This window comes from Ailuropoda melanoleuca, chromosome 8 (assembly GCF_002007445.2).
Source record: "Ailuropoda melanoleuca isolate Jingjing chromosome 8, ASM200744v2, whole genome shotgun sequence".
In the NCBI taxonomy this organism is placed as follows: Eukaryota; Metazoa; Chordata; class Mammalia; order Carnivora; family Ursidae; genus Ailuropoda; species Ailuropoda melanoleuca.
This window is the reverse complement of record NC_048225.1, coordinates 101,140,676-101,164,925: the sequence shown is the minus strand read 5'-3', so window position 1 is coordinate 101,164,925 and position 24,250 is coordinate 101,140,676. Positions and strand designations below refer to the sequence as shown.

Sequence of the window (24,250 nt, the reverse complement as noted above, 5' to 3'; positions counted from 1 at the left end):
TATATGTGTATATCACACACATATACTCTATACTACACACACACGTCTACACATATATACTCTATACACACGCATATCTGTCTATGTATCTATGTATCTATCTATCATCTATCTATCATCATCTATCTTTTTGCCCTTTGAACTTGATTAGAACTCTTCTTCCTAACTGACTGCTCTGATTTGACCCAGAACCAGCTGGGGGGGGGGTGCAGAATACATGCAGAGCCCTGCCTGCTTCCATTTTGTCCCCTGTCCCCAGGCGTACCCGGAAAACCCCAGGGTTTCTCAGAACACAGCCCTTAAGGGCATCACCAGGCCTTAATTCCCCAAGCTTGTGGGCGCCGACACAGCCAGCCGGGGACTAGCAGCCTTGTCCCAGCCTCTGTGATTGTGAGTGAGGGCTCCTGTCTTGGATCGTTTGGTCCAGGGGGACAGAAGGGCCTCAGAGCCCCATCTGTGCAGACCTGCCTGTGACCCCAGGCTCCCCCCTCTGCAGGTGGTGGGTCTCCTGTGGCTGGTCCCGTGCCTGCATTGAGCTAGGGGTAGTGGGACCTGGAGGATCTGCCCCGTACCCCACTGATTCCCAAAGGGCTGGATCTTTTGCAGGAGCCCCCCTCCAGAATTTGAGGACAAAACCAGGGGCGGGGGAGGGGTGTGATGAGCATTGTCCGGAGACTCACAGGACCTGCTGGGAACTCAGAGTTCAAACAAGGACAGGGTTTCTTGATGCTCATGTTCTAACCTTTGGAAAGTCCCCTGGCAGGTGAATGGTCTGTCCTCACATAGACCTTTCTTGGGAGAGGCTCCCAGAAACCCTCCTCCAGAGTGGAGGTCTGGTGGGGTCTGAGGGGGCTGGCTTGGGCCTGGGTGTCTGGGGAGTCCTGGCAGCTGCTTCCTCGTGGGCTTGAAACCCTTCATGCCTGCACACGATCCCCGGGTGACCATCAAGGACAGGCTGCAGGATAGAGTGTTGGGGGACATGACCCCTTGACTCCCCCCCAAAGAAGGCCTGACCTCATTCCTGGCAGGGGGACAGCCACCAGACAAGGAAACAATTGCACGCACAAGATGATTTCAGCTGGGGACAGGTGTGAGGACAGAGTGCGGCATGCTGGTGCCTGGGTGGCTAAGTGGGCAGGGGAGGGCTCTTGGGGGAGGTGACATTGAGCGCCCTCTGGAGACAGAGCGGGTCCCCCTACCTGTATACCTACCACTCCTTGCCCTGTCTACTCTCCTGCCCTAGTGTTCTTGGGACCCCACACATGCCCTGCTCTCTTGTGGGTCCTTAAAGTGGCAAGCAGTGTTGCAGTGTATGCTTCTTCCAGTAAAACTCTGGGTAAGCATCATCTCTTTGTTTCCTCTTCCCTTCTACCATTAGCTCTAGGAGACAACTCTATCTGTTTGCAAGGACCGGGCACCCACGACGGGATGGGAGCAGCCCTGCCGTGTCAAGGTGTGGGTGCTGGAAAGTGGCCTTTCTCACTGCCTGCGTGCCCCCCGCTTCTCTGAATTAAATCCTTGCTGTAGAACAGTTAGTAAGAGCCTCACACGGTCCACGGGCACCAAGAACGTACTAGATTTTTTTCTGGGGGGCTCTGTGGTGATTTAGGTGCTCAGGTGTCTTCAAGCGTCTGTGCAAACAAATTATGGCCCGTTTGAAGGATTGTTGGGCTTACGAGGAACAGTAACCCACTGAAAGTGGCTCAAGGGAAGGGAAGGTCTAAGACAAGCAATCCTTAAATTCCAGGAGATTCCAGGCCAGGACACAAGCAAGACTGGGCCCTGGTGGGCTAGACAGGAGAGCGGGATCATAATGCTTTTCCTCCGTCTCTTAGGGACAGCCTGGTTGTTCCCCGTTCCTCTGTCAGTCTGCCCCTTCCACCTGCCCCTCTCTGTCTCTTCTCTGCTGGCCTGCGGTCCTGCTCCTCTGCTCCCCCAGGATGCTGACTGGCAGGCATGTGGCCTCAGCTCACCCTGCCACAGATCTGCTGGCGGCGTGGAGGACCCCAAGGTGGGGATAAGCCTGGAGGTGGGGAATCAGGCCATTGGGGTCCGAGGCCACTGGGGACCAGTGGCAGCTGAGTTGATGGGGCAAGAGTTTGAGAGCAGAGCTGGGCAGCAGCAAGTGGAATCCCACATTCTCTCCAGAATGGTGGCTGTGCTCACAGCAGAGTAGCTCCCAGGGCAGCAGAGCTGAGAGGAGAGTCCAGGACATGGAGGAGGCCAGGAAAGGGGGAGACTGTCTTTCTTTACCCACGGAGAAACAGACAAGAGTGCACATCACTGATGGGCAAGATCTGGAAGGGCCGGGGGCAGCTTGGAACTCAGGGGCATACGGGAGGAAAGGGCCTGGCCCAGAGGAGGGGTCTTCCTTCTTCAGAGGTAGGAGAGAGGCCTTGAAGACTCAGAGACATTGAAGGGGAGAGTCAGCTCGGACTTGCTTTCCCCTTCCATTTCCATCCTGTATTGAGCCCCAGGATGTCCTGGGCACTGTGCTAGGGGCTGTGGACACAGACATGCAAGCCAACCACAAAATCCCTGGGCCCTGGCCTACGGATCTTACAATCTTGGTCCCGTATTCCTTCATCTTCAAGCCCTGGGGGAATGAACTTCAGTGGTCCTCATGGCCCCCTCAAACAACCCAGCTATCTGTCTGAGGAGAACTATCATTCTTTTTTTTTTTTTTTCTTAAGATTTTATTTATTTGAGGAGAGTACACAATAGAGAGAGCAAATGAGTGTGAGCAGGTGGGCGGGAGGGCAGAAGCAGAGAGAGAAGCAGACTCCCCGCTGAGCAGGGAGCCCGATGCAGGCTCCGTCCCAAGACCCCAGGATCATGACCTGAGCTGAAGGTAGACGCTTCACCGACTGAGCCACCCACGTGCCCCGAGAACCATCATTCTTGACTGGAAGTTCTACCTTGTATCTGACCTGTTGAAGCAGTTTTGGTTCCTTCCCAGTGACTTGGCTTTGGGGGGCATGGGGAAGACCCACTTTGCAGATGTCCTCACTGAGGCCTGCCCAGCCTGCCCGCAAGGCCACTCAGCCTAGTAGAAGCAGACGGTAGCCTGGAAGACATCTTTCCCCACAGCATCATTTTCAGTGTAGCTGCAGATAAGCCCTTCTCTCTGCCCACCAGACCCCTGGCCCAGAGACTCACGAAGTGTCTTGGAGGTTGCCATCTGCCCCCCAACCCTGCTCCAGCCTGCCTTCCCAGGCCTGGGCCTCTGGCATCTGCTTTATCAGGATTCTTAAGAGGGACAGCTGGTTTATGTTACATGCCTGCTCCCTCCTCTGTTCCCTGCATATCTGTTCTGGTTTTAAATAGCTTATCTGAGCAGCTGGACAACCACATGGGCTTATATGGCGTGGGGTGCATGTCCCTTTAGCCCTGTCCCTGGCACCTGCCAAAATAGCAGCCAACACCCCCCGCGCCCCCGCTGTGTCTCCTGCTGCACATCCCTCCCACCGCAGGGCTTGGCTTATGAGGCCCCAGCCCACAGTCCCGCTTAAAGCCCTCTCCATCCCCTGCCCTCACCCAGTGCCTGCTGAGGCTGAACAGATACCTCGGGACCTGTGGGCAGCTCCTGGTTGGAGGTAAGACTCGGGCCTAGCTTGAGATGGGGAGAGCGGAGAGGAGAGGGAAGATGTCTCGCAGCCTGGCACCTTTATCCAGAGTCTGCCTGCGTCAGTCCACACTGCGTGGATGTCTGAGTTGCTAGTGGTCCACGTTCCCTCCGAGAAGAGGGACACACTTTACAGGAGGTGTTGCAGGATGGGATTCCAAGACTAGTGCCGTAGGGCGGCAGCAGCCCTCTGTTAGAAATCAGAGCCTTGGATTTGAGTCCCAGATCTGCCACCAAAGGTACTGTGTAGCCGGAAGGTCTTGGGTGAGTACCTTTCTCTGCCTGGACATCAATGTCCTCATCTGTAGAACGGACGAGATAATTGCCAGGCCTCTACCTGCTCTAAAGACAACAAAGCTCTAACCAACAGGGTCTCCTCCGCCAGATTGCTTGGTCCCACCCCTCACCTCCAGGCCCAGGGCCCCCTGAACCTTTCCAGGCAGGTCCTTCTGGATTCAGAGCAGAGCAAGACTGCGGTCCTATCAGTCACAAGAGTCCTGGTGGCCAAATTCTCATCTTCAGCAATTCAGCGACTGTCTTGGAAGCATTGAGAAAGAGCACACGTGCAGAGGCAGGCAGGGACCACTGGAGCAGCTCCGTGAGCAGACACGAGACGTTTGCCTGATTTCCTGAGCCAGCGCCACCCTCCTCCCCAGAGAGAAAGCGCTGCCAAGCAGCATTTGGGAGGCAGCTGGGGGAGAGACCCCACGGCAAAGTCCTTTCATGGGCTGTGAGCCCAGCTCCAGGGGTTAGAGTCCAGCGGCCCGGGCCCCCAGGGTCTCTGGAGTGTGACCCTTCCTCCACCCCATCCCGACACGCCCTGGAGGGACAGACCTTGCTCTGTGTCCTGGAGTGGCAGAGAAGGTCATATTCCCTTGATTTTCAGCTTCTCCTGGGCAGGTGGAGCAAATATCTAGGGAAGCCGTTGCCTGGAGTGTAAGGAATTTCAAAGCACATTCCAGGCCCCGTGCATTTGGGAAGCCACCTGACCTCCAGAATTCCTCCTCTGACCTGAGTCTCCCAGGGCAGGTCCTCTTCTCCCAGCAGAAGAGGAATCTGAGAGGCTCGGGTTACCCACTGGCCCCCCTCAAGCCTGTCCCCTAGCTTTGCTGGTGGGCTGACAGCTGCAGGCTTGGGAGGAGTCCAGCTGGATGCTGGGGACAAGGGCTGAGGGACAGGGCCTGCATTCCTCAGAGACTCAAAGACTTGTTTCTGCAAGACGAGAACTTGAAGCTCATCTATTTTATAGATAAGCTAATTGAAGCCTAGAGAGATTAAATGACTTAGCTAAGGTCACACAGCAAAAACTGGGTTTTTAAACCCAGATCTTTTCTTTTTTTTTTTTAAAGTAATCTATATGCCTAATGCAGGGCTTGAACTCACCACCCTGAGATCAAGAGTCTCCTGGTCTATGGACTGAGCCAGCCAGGGGCCTGTATATCCAGATCTTTTGACCCTACGGCCAGTGTTCTTTCTGTCTTGTGTTGTATTTGACTTATTCCGCAAGGAAGGTGACCCTGATCTCTTGGCTGTGAGGGAGTTTGGCTGGAAAGCAGTCTGTGGAAGCAGGTGAGGGTCTGGGTGTGAGGACGCAGCTGCTTTGGACATTCTCATGCCTCGCCCTGCCAGGGTCCTGCCCGGGTCTCATTCCAGAGCCACAGCCTCAGCCTGTCCCCTGCCCCTTCATCTGTCTCGCCTTTGGGCAGTTGGCTTGGCTGCGTCCTTTTGGGCGAATTCAAGCCCTTCCCTGCTCTCCATCCTCGCTATTTTTAGGAGCTGGATGGTGTTGCCGGGAGCAGGGAGAGGGCTCCAAGCCGCTCTTTCTTCCTCTGAGCCCCTGAGCCATGCCCCGTGGCTCTGAGCTGGTGGGAGGGCAGGGCAGGAGAGGCGAGAAAGCTGGAAGCCACATGCCCCACACTGGCATGCGTAGCTCCCCCGAGAAACTTCTCGGTCCTCCCTGAGGTGACAGACTCCTCCCAGGGCTCTAGTCCTGGCTACTGCCCTGGGCCTTGGGGTAGCGCATATCTGGGGATAGGGGGCTATTCTCTTTGGCCACTCTCATCCGTAGACCCATTTGGAGATGCTCTGGAGTTGGGGTCTTTCTTCAGCAGAATGAGGCTCCATCCTCCAGCATGACACCGTACATGCCTACCATCTCTTCCCACCCACCCCCATCCCAGGGGAGCCAAACCGTGGCTCTGAGTTTCTGTCCAAAGCTCTGTGTAAACCTTCCCTTACTGCCCCCACCATACTCTGGCAGAGGGAGCTGGGGAGGGCCCTGCCCGGCTGCATCCCTGCTTGTCCTGAGCCCAGCAGGACCGGACATCTCGGGGGCAGGTTCAGATGGGCAGCCAGCGTGAGGCAGCTGTGGGCGCTGGGTCTGGGGGCGTTCTCCACTCAGAGGGGCAGTCGCGAGCAGAGGCTCCTTCAGAGTCCCTCAGCCTGAAGCGGCTGCCTCGCAGCAGACATCATCCCACCCCACCCGAGCAGGGATGGTCCCCGGATGTCCTCAGGTGACTGCCTGGGGCGCCACTACAGTAGGATGTGCAGGGAGAGGTGGAGAGGGTGGCAAGCGGTGCTCTCTCTGTGCCCCTGTCTCCTGTGGCTTGAGTCTGAAGTTGGTGGCTGCCGTGCTGAGTGCTGGTGGGACAGCAGGCAGGGGTACAGGAGAGGCCTCTCTGAGGTGGCTGTGTCCATTGTTCTGATGCCACTCCGGCCTCACTGCGATCCCAGCCTCACACCACGTTATTCCTTTCCTCACTCAGGCAGATAGACAGATTTCATATGCCGAGCTGTGGGGGGGGGGGGGGGGCCNCACTGCTGTGGACCCGAGAGGGTTGGGTTATAATAGGTATTAATCAGAGGTCTGCTCTGGGCCAGGTCCTTTATTAGCTCTGAGCCTCACAGCCACCCCAAAGGAGGGGCCATTTCACAGAAGAGGGAACTGAGATGGGGGAGGTTAAGTGACCTTTCTAAGGTCACAGGCAAATGTGAGATGGAGCCAGGATGCACGACCAGGTGTGTCCCACCTCTCCCTGTGGCCTCTCCCTGTAATTGCATGGAAATACAATAGAATCCAACACTGCCTAGTGCTTTCCACTTTCCTTAATGTCCACTTACTCCTCATAAAGATCCCTGAGCAGCCGGGATGTGTTTGCTGTATCTCCACGGTTCAGAGGTGTTAAACAGACTTGCTCAAACACGCTCGGCAAGCTGATGGAAGAGGACTAGAATTGTCCTTTCCTATGTCAGTGAAGGGAGTATCTCAAAACGAGTTCCCTGGGCAAACATTCTTTAATTAGAATTTGTATTGATCAGAGGTAGTTTACCGTGCAATCCTAGGAAATGAGATAGGTCCCATGGACACTTTGCCCAGGCCCCCACCAGGGTACGTGTGCACAGCCGTGGTACAGATCACAGCCAGGATACGGACATCGCTACAAGCCATAATCTTACACAGACTTCCCCAGCTCTACTTGGACCAGGCGTGTGTGACAGTCTATGGGGCTTTAACCTGTGTAGGCTCACGTGTTCCTGAGCACACTCAAGACACCAGACTGTTCTAAAACCACAAACATCCTGTGTGCTTTAAAAAAATTTCTAAGTGTTCTCTATACCCACGGGGCGGCTGAACTCACGATCCCAAGCTCAAGAGTTGCCTGCTCTGTCGAGTGAGGCAGCCAGGTGCCCCTCCTGTGTGCCTTTTACCACCATGCCACCTCCCCGCACCTTCCACCCCACGCACCCCCCTTGACGAGCGCGATCTATTCTCCATTTCTATCATTTTGCCATTTCAAGAATGCTATATAAATGAAATCATGTGACTCAGCCTTTTCCTCCTCCGTGGAGATTCACCCAAGGTGTCCCGTGTTTCCCTGGTTTATTCCTTTCCTTTGCCGAGACGTAGTCCACATGATGGCTGTGCCGCAGTCCCTTTAACCACCCCTCCGGGGGAACTTTGTGCGGTGACAAGCAGACCCCATGGAGAGGGAGTGCATAGGTTTGCTGCCCTGAATGCCTGGCAAGGTTGTGGGCTGGAAAGGTTGAGAAACTATGGAAACATTGTTTTGAGAGTTACAATGATTTGCACCAGAACAGGGACATTCCAAACGGTTGGCTTGTTGAGGGGCAAGGCGTGAAATGGACATCGGCTGGTTGCTCTTATGGCGATGGGGGGCTTACTATCCCCCCCTCACCCCCAATAGAGGAGGAAGCAGGCTCCTCACTGCAGGTCACAGGGCTGATGAGGGGTGGCCTAGCTTCCCCACCCCACCCCTCACCCCCAAGGCCTTTCGGGTGGCAGCCTGGGGCTGATGAGGACGGGCTTCCCCTTCTGCCCATATTGACAGTTTTTCTCTTTCTGGAGGGAGAACAGAGACCATGTCTGACATGGAAGAGGTGGCGGAAGAGTACGAGGAGTGAGTATCTGGAGCAGCCTGTCTGGGGTGCTGGCCCCCTTCCCACCCTGCCCCTCACACCTGGCCCAGGAGCCTGCTGGTGGGGGGGAGGGGAGCAGCTGTGTCCGTTCTGGGGATCTGACCTGTGCCTCTGTGCCTCTGGGCTGCGGATCCTGGGCTGGCCACAGGCTGGGAGACTTTTGGAGATAAAGAGGTTCAGCTCCCAGGCTCAGCTGCGGTCCCACCTGGCTACGACACCAGGAGGTAGAGCTTGGAAGCTGTCTCCCGAAAACGGAGCCAGAGACGTTCAGTGACTGTCCCGAAGCCACAGAGCTGATTGTGCTCCATAAAACCCAAATCAGAGCTCAGTGGTAGCACTTGTCCGAGAACCGTGCTCCTTCCAAAGTGCCCTGTCCACCACCCTGCCTGGGGACAGCCTGGGGGTGGGACACTGGCAGCCAATCTAACGATGATCTCCTGGACGGTGATGCTCACCAGGGAGGACGCAGAGGTATCAGGATACAGAGCTCCTGCCCTCGTGGGATTTGCTCTCCTATGGGATGTCAAGATGTCAAATGTTGGAAGTAACCAGCCAAGAGGGGCTGGGCTTGGAGGGTGGACTGTGGGGAGTGCAGAGGCTCTAAGGACGGGGAGAGCCGTGGGGGCTGGGGTAGTCAGGTTTACCTGCGTAGGATTTGGATAGGGAGAGAAGGGTGAGGGAAAGGTGTTCTAGGGTCTAGTCTGGCAAAGCTCAGCGCAGGGAGAGAGTGGTTAAGTGGGCAGATGCTGGAGAGACCAAGCAGAGGTTTGGGGACCCTGGATGAGAAGACTGGGCCTGATAGGGGGTGCTTTGTGGGTGGGCCAAGGAGGGTGAGCTCCATGAGGCAATGAGGGAAATAAAGAACGGACTTACCTTCAGGAAAAGTCCAGTGTGTGCGTGTGGTGTGAGTGTGAGTGTGTGTGTGTGTGTGTGTGGTGTGCTACTGACAATGTCTCCTTTTGCACGGCAGGGAGCAGGAAGGTAAGCACACGCTTGTGTACTCGTTTGAACGAAGGGCAGCCCGTGTGGAAACTGACCCACCTCTTGTCTCCTCTCTTGCGGCCGTGTTCTTCTCACCTGAGCAGAAGAAGCTGTGGAAGGTACGGAGCTCGGGCAGAGGGAGGGCCAGAAGAGAGAGACCCCGGGAATCCAGTATCCGGGAGCCCTGGGAACATGGGTTGTCTGTCCCTGCCCCCCGTTCCCAGCTGAGCCAAGTTCCTCCGACAACCACGGCATCTAAATGGGAATCAGTCCTGGCCTCGGTTGCTCAGGTCTTAAGCAAAAGGCTTAAACCTGTTTCCACTGTCTTTTTGCTCACACAGAATCACCACTTTTTCCAATGAATTATTTTTGATTTTTTTCTCTATTTTTTTTTTTTACCATGGAAAGTTTTAAATGCATGTGCAAGTAGCAAAAATAGAATTACATACACCCCCCACCCCTGCTTCCCCAAGCGCCCAGCATCTGGCTTCTAAAATCCTCAACTATGGCCAGTCTTTTCTCATCTATTCTTCATCTGCCTTCAGTCATTCTAGAGCAGACATCCCGAATCATCCCCAGACATCGTATCATTCAATAGATACCGCTAAAAGATAAGCACTATTTAAAGAAAAACATAACCATAACACCATTATCACCCCTAAGCACATTCAACTTGATAATTTTTCAAATGAGATTATGGAAGCATTCGGATATCTGAAACATTTAAGAAAAGATTTTAGTTATGTATTTGAGAGCGAGAGAGCACGAGTGGGGAGGGGGAGAGGTAGAGGGGGAGGGACAAGCAGATTCCCCACTGAACGTGGAGCCTGACGCTGGGCTTAATTCCTGAGATCATGACCCTGAGACCACGTCCTTGAGATCACGACCTGAGCTGAAGCCTAGAGTTGGACGCTTAACGGACTGCTCCAGCCAGGCGCCCCGCTGGAACATTTGAGATAAGCATGAAGACATCATTATCTTCTGGAAAGTCCCTTTTGACCGTAGACCCATTCCTACTCTGGTCTGTTCTCACAGTTCTTTCCTCAGCCTTATGCCTCATATCCCCATGAAAGAACACCCCAACCTTTGTCTCTTCCTGAGTGCTTGACACATGGAAGTGATTAAGAGGCCTCACTCCAGTCCCTGCCCAGCGCCCCAAGTGGCCCAGAATAGCCCCCAGTCCCCTCAGGCTTCTGCGCCCCAGTGGGTTGCATCCTGACCCTTACAGGCTCAGCAAATTCTCCGAAGTCACATTTCGGCACATGGCGTGTGGACATCAGGAGAAGGGGCTTCCGGAAGGTCTAGGGAGAGAGCCAGGGGCTTCAGTAGGACGTGCCTTCTTCCCCATACCTTCCCCAGCCTTTCACACATTTACGGCTCTTCCGGGGTGCCTGGCCAAGGAGTAGACACAGGAGACACTCACGGGGGAAACTGAGAGGGGCCACGGAGTCACTTTTTTCCCCAAGGAACACCAAATACGTCAGAAGCTATTTGAAATATTTTTTGAATCAAAAATCTAGCTGGCTCCACTTTTTGCTGTGTTCCCTGCCTAAATCTCGGTACAGTGGCTTTTCCTTTGCTTTGGAGGATTTGCCAGCTGGTGAGTTTCTGGGGGCGGTATTTGAGATACAGACCTTTGGATTTGGGACTAATCTGCCTGCTACACACAGTAGGATTTGGCTGTGAATTAACAAAATAATTCTCTGCTGTGCTGGTGGACTGAGCTCCATGTAGCAACTGCCTTGCTTGCAACGAATGGACTCCACCTGCCTCCCACATAGCTAAGTCCCCGGCGATAAATGACCAAGAAAGAGCGAGGTTGAAATGCATGGCCACTAAGCCTACAGAATGGACAAGGCCGTGTCTCTTCTTCCAGCAGAGAGGGAGGACCAATTGCTGTAAGGTCTTCCTTTGGGCAGGTGTTTGCATACCGGCGTGCTGGTCTGTTCCCTCAGTGCGACAATAATGTGCCTTCCTTAGACGGGGGCTCCTTCAACCAGACCAGGCACACCTGTCCTGTGCCAGGCACTCCAGTGGGGCTTTCAGAACTGTGACTCCTGGAAACTGGAGATGTTTTGTGGGATATTGGAGAGGCTCACACAGGGTAGGAACATGGGAGAAGTTTGATGGCAGTGAATTGTTCCCACTCTGCTCTTTGGGGCCTCTGTCTTTGTGTCTAGAGGCAGAGCAGGAAACGGCCAGGTCCCATTTACTGAATGACTCCCATGGGCCAGGTAACTGCTAGGTGCTATGTGCATGGTCGATCATTTCATCCCTACATCGACGGAGAAGTGAGGATGATTACTTCCATTTTACGGACAAGGCACGTGGGAAGCTGCTGATAAGTGAATCGCCCAAGTTGCTAGAAGTGGTGAATCAGGTATTAGGATTGGAGTTCAATTCCAAGCCCATGCTCAAAACCATGTGCTGTCCCCCTGCTCCTGTCCCTGTCCTTCTGCTCCCAGACTAACCTGTCTCGCTTCTCCCCTTCGCTGCGGCCACTCCCTGACCCCCAGAAGAGGAGGACTGGAGAGAGGACGAAGACGGTAGTACAGCTTTTACTTTCCTGTGCTTTCTGCTCCCTGCTGTCCTGAGCCTGGCTGCGGTAGCCGGGCCCTGTTCTGTGGCAGAGTCGGGGGGAGGGGGGGACAGGTGTGGAGTGGATCAGTCACTTTCTCCCAGCCTCAGAGGGGCCAGACCACCAGCTCCTTTCCCTGGTTCCTGATCTTTCTCCTGGGCTCGGTGGTGGGAAGGACCCAGGCTGGCTTGTCCCCCAGCTGCTCTGAATGTGGCTACAGAGGGGGACTAATGTTTGAAATGAGTGGCCTTTCTCTGCCCCCGCTCCACATACTGGGCCCTCCTTCCGAGCTGGATAGCACCCAGGCAGGGTGGCCAGGGCGTGAGGGGCCAGGGGACAAAGTTATCTGAAGAGCAGCTGGGGGAACTGGAAATAGCCCTAGCAGAAAGACGTGACGTCAGCCTTCAAATGCGCACGGCTGTGGGGTGGTGGGGGCCTGGACTTGTTCCCGGGCCCCGGGGAAAGGGCTAGGCCAAGGGGGACAGATTTGGGCTGAAGTTTAGTAAGAGCTTTCTCATAGTGATGTCTCAAGACGCGATGGGTGGTCTGGGGAGGCGGGGAGCGTCTCGGCGAGCGTGTTGCCTGACCGCCGGATCAGGGTGGGGGGTATTCTCCAGAGAACCGAAACATTAGATGGGGTGGGGGGATGGGTTAGCAAGATGGCCTGAAGAGGACCCCAAAACTGGCCATACTCTTGCTGGCCAGCTTTCTACTCTCACCCCTTCTGGAAGGATCTTCTTGGAGGTAAGGATCCTGTGGGGATCATAGAAGAGACATCCCCAGGCCCAGACCTAGGAAATGGGGACAGAGAGCATCAGGCAGAGTGATTGGTGGCCGGTGTTTCTTTCACGATGGCCCCTCTCTCTCCCGCCCTGAGGCTTTTTCTTCTCTCTCTGCCAGGAGGCCACCGCTGGTCAGCCCAGCCATCAGTGAGCGTTCCCTAGCACCTCGTACAGGCAGAGCCCCGTGCCTGGCGTCACCCTGTCTTATCTGTCTGCTCCAAGTGCCTGACTTGGGTGGGGTCCATATCCTGCCAAGCAAGGGGATGAAAATAGAAAAATCCTACCAACTCTCTGGACAGTACAAATGTCTACACGGGGGGCATCTCATCCCCCCACCCATAGTCTTGCTGTCCTGGTTTCCTTTAGATACGGATGAAGGGTCCCTAGAGTTACTGAGTCCAGGGCAGGGGTTCCCCAACACCGCACCTTAAGCAGGATACGTCCTATGGTGTCAGATCCCTGGGGGGAACGTTCGGGGAGGAAGGTTGGGGAATGGGGTGGAGTCCTATTTCCAGGGAGGCTGCTGGGGAAAGGTGCTAAGTCAGGCAGAAACGGTTAGCCACCAGGCCTTCCCACCCTCTGCAATGAGCCTTGCCAGGCCTGCAAGCCCTTCTCTGCTGGTACCCGAAGCACGTACCACACCCTAACACGATGCTACCCTAGACCTCTAGGCCTTCCAGTGGCTTTCTGGTAGAGCACAGGTCTCCATGCTCAGAAAGGCCCGCTTCCAACTCCCAAACTCCAGGAGAGGCAAGTTTAGACCTAAAGGACTCTTCACAAGCCTGATCGTGCCCTTCTGTCATGGTTGACCAGGGTCAGCAAACATTTTCCGTAAAGAAGTGGATAGTAAATATGTTAGGCTTTGCGGGCCACACACTACCTGTTGCCACTACCGAAGCCTGCTGTGCTGTGGCAAAGACAGCCGTGGGCAGTATATACATGACTGGATGTGGCTGTGTTCCAATAAAACTTTATTTACGGAAACAGTCTGGGGGCCAGATTTGGCCCTTGGGCTAGAGTTTGCCAACTTCTGGTTTAAACCCAGAACTCAACAGCCCCTTGTCATTCATATCGGTGACCCCCAAATTCATCTGGATCCTGGATGTTGCTAACCTCCGTCCCCAGCCTTCTCTGGTCTGGGTTCTGCCTGCTAGCCTAAGTAGGGGCCTTGGGTGTTCACTGTGTCTGGCTCACTTCTCCAGAGCAGGAAGAGGCAGCCGCAGAAGAGGCTGAAGGTGAGGCTGAGACGGAAGAGACCAATGCAGAAGGTAAGGCTCTGTCTGGGGTGAGGTTGCGAGGGGCTTTGTCACGGTGCTTTGGGGCATGGCAGGAGCCCCCAGAGGCACTCCTATGGTGCTAGAAAATCCACCTGGAACCGAGTTCCAGCCTGTGCAGCAGCACGTCCTGTCTGCGCTGGGATCCAGACGCCAACGGTCCGGTCAATGACCTTGACTGTGTGCTCTTTTCGTGTCAGGCAGAGCCTTGCGCCCAGGGGCAGGTGTGTGAATAGACACCCCCTGACCGCGGGGGCCGGCAGGGTGCTCTCTGGTTAGGACCTGTGTGTGGGGAAGCCTCTTGGCAGGGGGACTTGAGCCTAGAACAACAATCTCAGTGATTTCCCATGTTGTTTAGGAGATGGACAAGAAGAGGAGGCTAAAGAAGCCGAAGGTAAGGACTGTGGGACATCAGGAGAGACGTGGTGGGGTGTCAAGGGAACCCCTACAAGCAGCTTTGGGGGAGACTGCCCACCGGGCTCCCTCCAGGGAGGTGGGCAAGGAGGGGCTCAGGGGAGGGGAGGACAGAAGTTGGTGACCATGCAGATTTTGGGTGTTGGGCTCCAAACCTCTGTGCCCCGCATTTCAGAGAAGTTGCCTGGGTGGTGCCCTGTGGGAGAGGGGACCAAAGTCCAGTCCCCAATCTGAGTAGGGCCCCCAGAAGTCACCTACACATACAAGACTCCCGGAACTCAGGCAAAATCACTTGTAAGGTTTGGTGTCTATATGACGAAATCCCAAGACATAGATGGGCCATGTGGTGGGTCGCTGCAGTGGTTGTTGTCGTGTGGCAGACTTTGGAAAGGGTTCAGTGGTCCCAGTCACATCTCTGGAGGGGAGGGACAGCCAGCTGGGTCTTGGCATCATGCCCATCAGCTTCCCCCTGGAGGCCAGGAAGTCCAGGGAGCAACCAAGGAGGCAGAGACCTGGGAGGGGACTCTGGGGCCAGAATCCCCTAGGACAGTGCCATGCGACCCCACCTCACTGGGAAACAAAGCTGCCTTGCCCAGAACTGGTGAATGAGAATTGGCTTGGAAGTTTCTCTCTGGGAGTGTGTGCTTCCTGTGAGGGCCCAGCTGCGCCCTGAGATGTCCCCCTGGGAGCTGCTATAGGAGAGGCAGCGTGGGGTCTGTGACCCTGCTGCTTTAATTCTTCATGATGCTCCTGGAACCAGGGATCCCCGGGGCTGGAAGGAATGCACTGTACAGGTGGGGAAATGGAGGGCCATGTGTGTACCCAGCTCATCAGGGGCAGAGCTGGGACCACATCTGGGGCCTCCTGACCCTGTGGCTATGTGCTTCTCCCTTCTTCAGATGGCCCAGTGGAGGAGTCCAAACCAAAGCCCAGGTAAGTGGGACACACTCACTCAGTGAGGAGGGATGATTAGGGCAGGACGGTGTGCCGTATGGCACAGTAGGCATGCGCTGGGGGGTGCGGCAGTCACAGGCCACCATGGACGGTTGTATAGGTTGTGCACCGCACAAGAGCTGGCTTGAGGGAGAGCGGGGGCTCAAGTCCACCCCACACTCCATTACCAACTGCACACCCCGTCATGGACAGCACTGTATTCATCTAGAGGGAAGGGGTGGACTGGTTAAGGCCCTGGACAGATACCCTCTCCTATCCCACAGCACGGCTGGAACACCTTCCTCTGTAGCTGAATTGGGACCTGAGGGAAGAGGGAAGAAAATCTGGGAGAGCTCAGCAATGACGCTGTGCCAGCCTTGGTGGCTTCACAGTGTCGCAGAGGGGTGGGGCAGGGTGGCTTGGTGCCCCCCCCATGTGAGAGCACCCGGAAACTGTGGGTATTGGGGCTTGGGGGGGGAGCTGGGGCGGGGGGGGCAGCGAGGATCCCTTTTGGCCAATGCTTAACCTGTCAGCAGATGGCGTCTCTGCCCACACTGGTGGGCTTCTCCCTGTTTCCACGGGACCTCCTGAAACCAGCCCTGGAGACAATCCCAGCTCTGCTCGTTTGTCCAGCGCCTTTCCCTTTCCATGCCCTTGATGGACACCACAGTATCTCATTTCAGCCCTACCCAGACCTGAGGGCAAATGGGGAAACTGAGGACCAGAGTCCACTGGACCTGGTGTCACACAGCAAGCATGCGTTGGGGCAGGGACCAAGCCACAGGACTCCAGGGCTCATGGAATATTCTGCGGGGTCAGCCACACGTGTCGTAGCTTCTCCACTTCCTAGCTGTGTGGTTTTGAGCACGTCACTACCTCTCTGAGCCTCAGGTGTCTTCGACGAGTTGGGTGGTCCCTACATCGTGGGTGTACGGGCAGGATGAAGCCAGAGGGCACTTGTGAAAGAGCCTGGCAGCCCCATGTGTGAGGCTGCTGTCCTCAACAGCTTTCACTGTTGCGGCCGTGCTCCTGCAGGAAAGAGAAGGGCCCTGCCTGCCCTGGGCACACACAGTCCCCAGGGTTCACGGATTCCCTCCTCTTCTCTCCAACAGGCCGTTCATGCCCAACTTGGTGCCCCCCAAGATCCCCGATGGGGAGAGAGTAGACTTTGATGTGAGTGCTCCTGTGGGGAGAGCGGGCCCGGGCTGGCAGTGGTTGCAGGGGCCCGGAGGGGACCTGGGGGGGCCGGCGGGGGTGGGGTGGGGTGACGTGGCAGTGGGATAACGTTCGGCACAGGGCTGGCTGGGCATCATCCTGGGTTCAGGCCACTGTGGCCCCTTCCCTGGCCGGGCCCCCAGTCCGCCTGTCCCTTCTGCTTTGCGGAGGGTGCCACCTGCGTAGCCACTCTCCTCTGGACTGGGGGGGTGGTGGCTGAGCCTGCTGTGCATTCGCAGGACATCCACCGGAAGCGCATGGAGAAGGACCTGAACGAGCTCCAGACGCTGATCGAGGCTCACTTTGAGAACAGGAAGAAGGAGGAGGAGGAGCTCATCTCCCTCAAAGACAGGATTGTGGGTGTCCAGTCTGCCATGGAGATGCCCCCATGTCCTCCACCCTCTACGTGAGGCCCCGCCTCCTCCAGGCAACCTTCCCTGGAGCCCCTGGCCCTGAGGGAAGTGGGCTCTCCCTCAGGATCCCCGGGGCCAGGAGCCGCTCCGGAGGCCCTGCACTGTGGCTTCTCAGCCCCGCCTGCCCGCACCACCAGACTGGATGGTCCTTGGCAGCCGAAGCTGCTGATTGTCCCTGGGCGCCCTGGGCTCTGGCTGTGGGGTGACCGGTCAGATGGCTGTTGTCCCACCTCTGCCCCGGCCTCCCTCCCACTGGACACAGCTCGCCCTATTAATGCAGGGAGGATGATGCGGCCTCTGCTGGAGAGAGGGGGGTTATTTTGGTTCCTTTGTTTTTCTCCCCACCACACTGGCTGTACGTCAGCCCAGGGCTGCANCCTGTCAGCAGATGGCGTCTCTGCCCACACTGGTGGGCTTCTCCCTGTTTCCACGGGACCTCCTGAAACCAGCCCTGGAGACAATCCCAGCTCTGCTCGTTTGTCCAGCGCCTTTCCCTTTCCATGCCCTTGATGGACACCACAGTATCTCATTTCAGCCCTACCCAGACCTGAGGGCAAATGGGGAAACTGAGGACCAGAGTCCACTGGACCTGGTGTCACACAGCAAGCATGCGTTGGGGCAGGGACCAAGCCACAGGACTCCAGGGCTCATGGAATATTCTGCGGGGTCAGCCACACGTGTCGTAGCTTCTCCACTTCCTAGCTGTGTGGTTTTGAGCACGTCACTACCTCTCTGAGCCTCAGGTGTCTTCGACGAGTTGGGTGGTCCCTACATCGTGGGTGTACGGGCAGGATGAAGCCAGAGGGCACTTGTGAAAGAGCCTGGCAGCCCCATGTGTGAGGCTGCTGTCCTCAACAGCTTTCACTGTTGCGGCCGTGCTCCTGCAGGAAAGAGAAGGGCCCTGCCTGCCCTGGGCACACACAGTCCCCAGGGTTCACGGATTCCCTCCTCTTCTCTCCAACAGGCCGTTCATGCCCAACTTGGTGCCCCCCAAGATCCCCGATGGGGAGAGAGTAGACTTTGATGTGAGTGCTCCTGTGGGGAGAGCGGGCCCGGGCTGGCAGTGGTTGCAGGGGCCCGGAGGGGACCTGGGGGGGCCGGCGGGGGTGGGGTGGGGTGACGTGGCAGTGGGATAACGTTCGGCACAGGGCTGGCTGGGCATCATCCTGGGTTCAGGCCACTGTGGCCCCTTCCCTGGCCGGGCCCCCAGTCCGCCTGTCCCTTCTGCTTTGCGGAGGGTGCCACCTGCGTAGCCACTCTCCTCTGGACTGGGGGGGTGGTGGCTGAGCCTGCTGTGCATTCGCAGGACATCCACCGGAAGCGCATGGAGAAGGACCTGAACGAGCTCCAGACGCTGATCGAGGCTCACTTTGAGAACAGGAAGAAGGAGGAGGAGGAGCTCATCTCCCTCAAAGACAGGATTGTGGGTGTCCAGTCTGCCATGGAGATGCCCCCATGTCCTCCACCCTCTACGTGAGGCCCCGCCTCCTCCAGGCAACCTTCCCTGGAGCCCCTGGCCCTGAGGGAAGTGGGCTCTCCCTCAGGATCCCCGGGGCCAGGAGCCGCTCCGGAGGCCCTGCACTGTGGCTTCTCAGCCCCGCCTGCCCGCACCACCAGACTGGATGGTCCTTGGCAGCCGAAGCTGCTGATTGTCCCTGGGCGCCCTGGGCTCTGGCTGTGGGGTGACCGGTCAGATGGCTGTTGTCCCACCTCTGCCCCGGCCTCCCTCCCACTGGACACAGCTCGCCCTATTAATGCAGGGAGGATGATGCGGCCTCTGCTGGAGAGAGGGGGGTTATTTTGGTTCCTTTGTTTTTCTCCCCACCACACTGGCTGTACGTCAGCCCAGGGCTGCACCGCTCTGGCTGGTCGCTGAGGGTTTGGCCATCTGTCAGTGACCGCGGAGCAGCTGCCGGGCTGGGGCCGGCGTGGGGCCAGGGCTGTAGCCCTTGGGGCAGACAGGAGAAGCCCGCCTGACATTTTTCACATAGTTGAGGACAGCCCCATGATGAGTGCTGTTCAGTGCAGGTCCCCTGCACACGCCTGCCGCGGCCTGTCTGTATTTAGCCGGCCCACCTGTCGAGCGGCCTTCTCTGTCTGGTCCACGGAGCTGGCTGAGAGCAGAAGCCCTTGCGGGCAGGGCCTACGCTGCCCTGAGACTCGGAGGGGAACATCCCCTGTGGGTTCTCTTGCCGCCACTTTCCCTGGTTGCTCCCGGCACCTCTGATGACACCCTCTCCCTGGGCACGCCCTGGGCAGGCTTGGCCTCTCTCCCCACAGGAGAAGCGGCGGGCCGAGCGGGCTGAGCAGCAGCGCATCCGGAATGAGCGGGAGAAGGAGCGTCAGACTCGCCTGGCTGTGAGTGACCCCTAGTCCCAGGCCCGCAGAACGCCCCCACCGTGCTTCCAACTCCTTCCAGGCCCCCCCCCCCGGCCCCTCTCTTCATACACACTGATTCAGTCCACGAGCCCTTGGTGAGCGCTGGGCATTGTTCGGATTCTGATGATACACAGTAAACAAGACAGAAATGTCTGGGTCCGCCTGAACTTACTATTTGATAAGACATTCCATCCAGCAATTCCACATCTGGCTATTTACCCAAAGATGAAACCATGAATTTGGAAAGATATCTGTCCCCTGTTCAGTGTAGCCTATTTACAGTGGCAAAGCCATGGAAGCAAGCCATGTGTCCGTCGATGGAGGAACGGATAAAGAAAATGTACACACACACACACACACACACACACACACACACACACACTGGAATATGATTACTCAGCCAAGAAAAAAGAAGGAAGTCTTGCCATTTGTGAGAACATGGATGGACGGACCTTGAGGGTATGACGCTAAGTGAAATAAGTCAGACAGTGAAGGACAAATATTGTACGATTTCACTTATATGTGGAATCTAAAACAAACCAAACCCAAAACACCAAGCTTGGAGATGCAGAGAACAGACTGGTGGTTGCCAGAGACAGGGGGTGGGGGTGTTCGAAATGGGTGGAAGGGGCTGAAAGGTGCAAACTTCCATCATAAGACAAGTGGGTCCCCTCCAGCCCTCCACCCTGCCCTTGCGCCGGCTCCCGGGGCACGGAAGGCCCCATGGCCCTCTTCCCATGTTGCTGCCGGAGGTCCTTCCAGAACAGCAGGCCTCCTCAGGGGGCTCCCTGCCTGAGGTGATGAAGGGATCCACCCTTGGGAATCATTCTTCCCTTATTCATCCACAGAAGTGCTCACAGCTCTCAGTCCCAGGCCCCGTGCCAGGTCCCCTCAGGGGGCTTCTTGCCTGGCGGAGAGAAAGCTCCACTCAATAGACCCTTAAAGCCTACAGACTTCAGCCCAGTGTCAGGGGTTTGTGTCCCCACCTCTGATTTGCTCTCTTCCTCCCCTCCCGGAAACCAGGAAGAGAGAGCCCGACGAGAGGAGGAGGAGAACAGGAGGAAGGCCGAGGATGAGGCCCGAAAGAAGAAAGCTTTGTCCAACATGATGCATTTTGGGGGCTATATCCAGAAGGTAGGTCAGGGAGCAGCAGCTGGGGTCTTCAGGGGATCCTGGTGTATGGGGAAGAGTGGGGTGTCCACAGACTTCAGGTCGGATCCCAGGAAGAAATTCCCACCTGTGTGTGAGAGACGGAAGCCGCCTCCTGCCCACCTCCCTCCGAGCAGGCTCTCTGCCTGACTGTGGCTTTCCCCAGGAGGGGCCCGCTGGGGTGGGGGCTCCAGGCAGAGGCCCCCCCCAATCCCGCCATGTCAGCGATGCCCGGAGCCCCCCAAGGTGGATGGTGTGTCTGGAAGGGCCCTGTGCCTAGAATCAGAGCTCTGGTGGGAGACCCGGATCTTACAGCTGTGTGGTCTCGGGCAACCTCAGACCTCAGTTAGCCCATCTGTAAAATTGGTTTAATGCTGTCTGTCCTGCCTGCTCCGAGCTCAGGTGGGCTAACGCGGCCAGCATCTGTCCTACGAAGCTGTGAGATGGTTTATTTCTGCAGACTCCCTCAGCTAATTTTTGTGCCCTACTCCTGCTAGGTACTCCATTCTCAGGGGAGGAGAGGAAACATAAAATCGATTTTCTCTATGCAGTGGAGAGATCAGAACATTTTCTTAGATTTCTAAAGTCCCCAGCTCAGAAGCAGACCAGCCTGCCTGCTTCCATCCCCACAATGACCACTCCAGCCAGACTTTTGGCGTGGCCCTGCTCTCAAAACAGTCCTAGCTTCACCCCCAGACTCCTGTCCTAATAAACAAGGTTGCCTACAATGAGCATCTGAATCACCTTCTCCTTCTCCCCTCTCTGCCTTTGCCTTCGGCCCTGTGCTCTGCTCTCTCTCTGTGTCTCTGTCCGGGTCTCGTTCTTTCTCTCTGGGTCTTTCTCTCATGGTGTCCTGGCTCTGCAGGCCCAGGTGGGTACAAAAACCTCTAACCCTCTTCCTCCTCATGGTTTTGGGGGTTCCCTGGGAGGGGAGGGCTCCTGGCTGGAGGGGTGGAGTGTGGAGAGTGGGTTCGTGGGAGGAGGGAGCCGGGAGAGGGAAGAATTTGGAAAGGCAAAGGAATAAAGGACTGAAATGGCCCTCCTGGCCCCTGTCTCAGTTTCTTTGGGAAATCCAGGCAGTTGATGGTGTGGGCGTCTCAGGAAGAAGAGGATAAGGACCTGATCCTTCCGCAGGCCTTGCCTTACTCCCTATTGGGTTTTGGGAGGGTTAGGGGAGAGGAGGGTTATTCTCTGGCTAACTCCCTCTGCTTGTCACTCTTTCCAGACGGAGCGAAAAAGTGGGAAGAGGCAGACAGAGCGGGAGAAGAAGAAGAAGATTCTGGCTGAGAGGAGGAAGGTGCTGGCCATCGACCACCTGAATGAGGATCAGCTGAGGTGGGGGCTGGGGTGCTCAGGGCATTGCATACATCTGTGTGGGAGGGCAGGTGGGGCAAAGGGCACATTCTCACCATGCACCACCAGGAGGCGTTGCCACACCACATATTTTTTCCCAAAGTCCGTTTTGGTGGGAGTGGAGTTAGGCCGAGCTGGTCAAGCCATCTCTGTGCTTTGCCTCCGGGGAATAGGGAAAGAGAATTGAGCAGGCACCTCACCCCTCGGAGCTTCCCTTACCCACCTGCACCCAAGGGGTGGGAAGGGGAAGTGCTAGAAGGGCTTTTCCCTCTTCCCCCGGAGCTCCGCCCTAGTGGCCCAGGTATCTGTTTCTAAGCACTGGGCACTGCCATCTGGCCCCATGCTGAGCTAGGTGGGCTGGGGGTCTCCTTAGCAGGCCTGGAGGTGGAAAGGAGGGCTGGGGCCTCTGGGGGCTGGGTCAGATTTGAGATACAGGGAGCTGAAGGCCCTTCCTTATTGTTCCCTATCCGCCCCCTCCACGCTGGCCGGTGCAGGGAGAAGGCCAAGGAGCTGTGGCAGAGCATCTACGATCTGGAGGCAGAGAAGTTCGACCTGCAGGAGAAGTTCAAGCAGCAGAAATATGAAGTGAGCCTGCTCCCTGCTCCCCTCCCCCATCCCATGCTCCTCCTGGTTTGATCGGGTCCCACACTGCGGCTGCCCTCAGGCCCCTTTCCCCGGTCCCTGTCACCCATCACCCCGCCAGCTCACACACCTGCCCGGGTGTCTTGTCCCTGACAACACTCTGTGTCCACCACTGGGCTACACCTTGCTGGAGAGGTCGGATGGCTCACTGGCTGGGGCTGAGCAAAGACCCGTTTCTGGGGTTCCAGCCCTGGGAGTCTCCCTCCCTTCTGTCCTTGAGGGCCTTGAGGCAGCAGCTCAGATGCGCTGAGCCAGATGGGAGAAGCAGGAGGCACAGAGAGAGGCCCCAGGGGAGAGGAGGCCCCACCAGAGACGTAGCCGCCTCACCTCTCTCTGCGTGCCCCAAGGCCCCATGTGGGCACAGCCGGCTGAGTGTCAGACTCTCAGCCTGGAGGGTCCCAGGTGCACAGACAGCAGGCAAGAGTCGGCTCAGCCAGCATCAGTCCTGCACGCTTCCCCAGAGGGCCTTCTGCCTCTAGGAGCCCAGCTTCCCTTTTGGGGCCTGCTTTCCTGTGCCTCCCGTGCGACGGGCCCCTCCTGTGAGTGCAGCTCAGGCCCCCGTGGCTGCAGAGAGACAATTTTGTGCGATGACAGTGAGCGTGGACTTTGGAGCCTCACTGCCTGGGTTCTGTTGCTAGCTCTGCCCCTTACTGGCTGTGTGACCCTGGGCGAGTCACTTACTTTCCCTTGTTTCCGTTTCCCAGCTAAATGACAAGGATACCAATGGGCCCTATTTCACAGGGCTAGTGTGAGACTTACAGGTGTACTAATGGTAATAATAACAGTAATAGTAGAAGTTATGCCTCACAATAATCCTGGGGGTTGATATTTGGGAAAGTGCTCATAACGGAGCAGAAAGTGCCGGGCAGCCTCCCCACGAAGCGCTAGGTAGGCATTAGCTACTCTCGGGGCCTCTCCAGGCCTGGGCCCTCCTCTTTTCCTCTGGTCCCACATTTCACTCTGCACCTGGCCTGTCTGGCTTAGATTTGGCCCAACTACAGGGTGGCGAACTGTGGGTGTGGCACATGGCCGTGCTGTCCCTCTTGAGCACCTGGGCACGAGTGCCTGGGGCAGGGGGTATCGGGCTGGGCTGGGGCTGTTTGGAGGGCTTCCTGAGGCCCAGCCTTGCACCAGATTCTCAGAAGGCCTTATTATGCCACCCTTGTCCTGAGCCTTCCATAGCTCTGGGACCCCACAGTGACAGGCCACCAGGGTGGCCAGGAAACCTCTCCTTGGCTTCTGCATGTGGGACCTGGGCCCCTCTGGATCTCTAACCCTTCTGACCCTCACGGCATTGCTGCCTGGCCTCCTCTCCCTTCCCCTCCCCCTTCCTCCTCTTTCCCTCCTTCTCTCCGTCCACCCTCAGCCGGCTTCTCCCTCACCCCCAGCCACCTGGGACCTGAGTCAATGAGCTCCAAAGTTACCCTGTCTTTCCCACTTACAGATCAATGTTCTCCGAAACAGAATCAATGATAACCAGAAAGTGTAAGTTTCTATGTCCTTCCATCACCCAGCCTTGCCTCCGCCTTGCCTGTGTTCCAGCCATCCCACTGCTCCTCTGAGGGCTCTGGCTCCCACCCCTCCCACCTCCCCTTCAGGGCACACGCTGCTTCCTCCTTGGGCTCCCCCATGCTCACTGCTCAGTGGGGAATGGAGTGCAGGGCCCCCGAGGACTCCCTCCAGCCCAAGGCTGCTGCCCTACCCTGCCTCAGGAGGCAGCTCCAGGCTGCCCCTCTCAACTCTCGGCATCACCCCCTTGGCCTCCTCCCTGTGGAGACCCGCTGCCCTGGCCTGGGTCCCGCTTCTTACTGGGCCCTGCTTCCTTTGCAGCTCCAAGACCCGCGGGAAGGCCAAAGTCACTGGGCGCTGGAAGTAGGGGCAGCAGTCCCCTTCACTGAAGATCCTCGCTGTGTCCCTGTCCTGCTCGTGCCCAGCTTCTGGGGCCCTCCTGGGCACTGGAAACCAGGAGCTGGCCTGGCTGGGAGCTGCTGTTCGTGCCTGTACCCCCACATGCCACGCATGCCAATAATAAAAGCCAACACACATCGCATGTCTTTTCTGTCAGTTCCCCTTCA

General features: G+C 56.9%; 1 protein-coding gene across 2 annotated transcripts; it reads left to right on the top strand.

Annotated features, from left to right (window-relative positions):
• Nucleotides 1–2,958: 2,958 nt before the first annotated feature.
• TNNT2 (troponin T2, cardiac type) lies at nucleotides 2,959–24,220 on the top strand. 2 transcript variants are annotated; one of them, XM_034667016.1, is made up of 17 exons: nucleotides 2,959–3,596; nucleotides 7,996–8,043; nucleotides 9,033–9,043; nucleotides 9,148–9,162; nucleotides 11,560–11,589; nucleotides 13,606–13,671; nucleotides 14,036–14,071; nucleotides 14,991–15,024; nucleotides 16,137–16,197; nucleotides 16,479–16,595; nucleotides 18,933–19,010; nucleotides 20,055–20,165; nucleotides 21,046–21,051; nucleotides 21,406–21,515; nucleotides 22,028–22,118; nucleotides 23,620–23,660; nucleotides 24,006–24,220. In XM_034667016.1, the coding sequence occupies exons 1-17, from the start codon at nucleotides 3,484–3,486 to the stop codon at nucleotides 24,049–24,051; spliced, it is 1,014 nt and encodes a 337-aa protein (XP_034522907.1). In that variant the 5' UTR covers nucleotides 2,959–3,483; the 3' UTR covers nucleotides 24,052–24,220. The 2 variants fall into 2 exon arrangements, with proteins under 2 accessions (XP_034522907.1, XP_034522906.1); XM_034667015.1 differs by lacking the exons at nucleotides 2,959–3,596; nucleotides 7,996–8,043; nucleotides 9,033–9,043; ... (6 more) ...; nucleotides 16,479–16,595; nucleotides 21,046–21,051 and adding exons at nucleotides 17,523–17,677; nucleotides 17,959–18,075.
• Nucleotides 24,221–24,250: the final 30 nt, after the last annotated feature.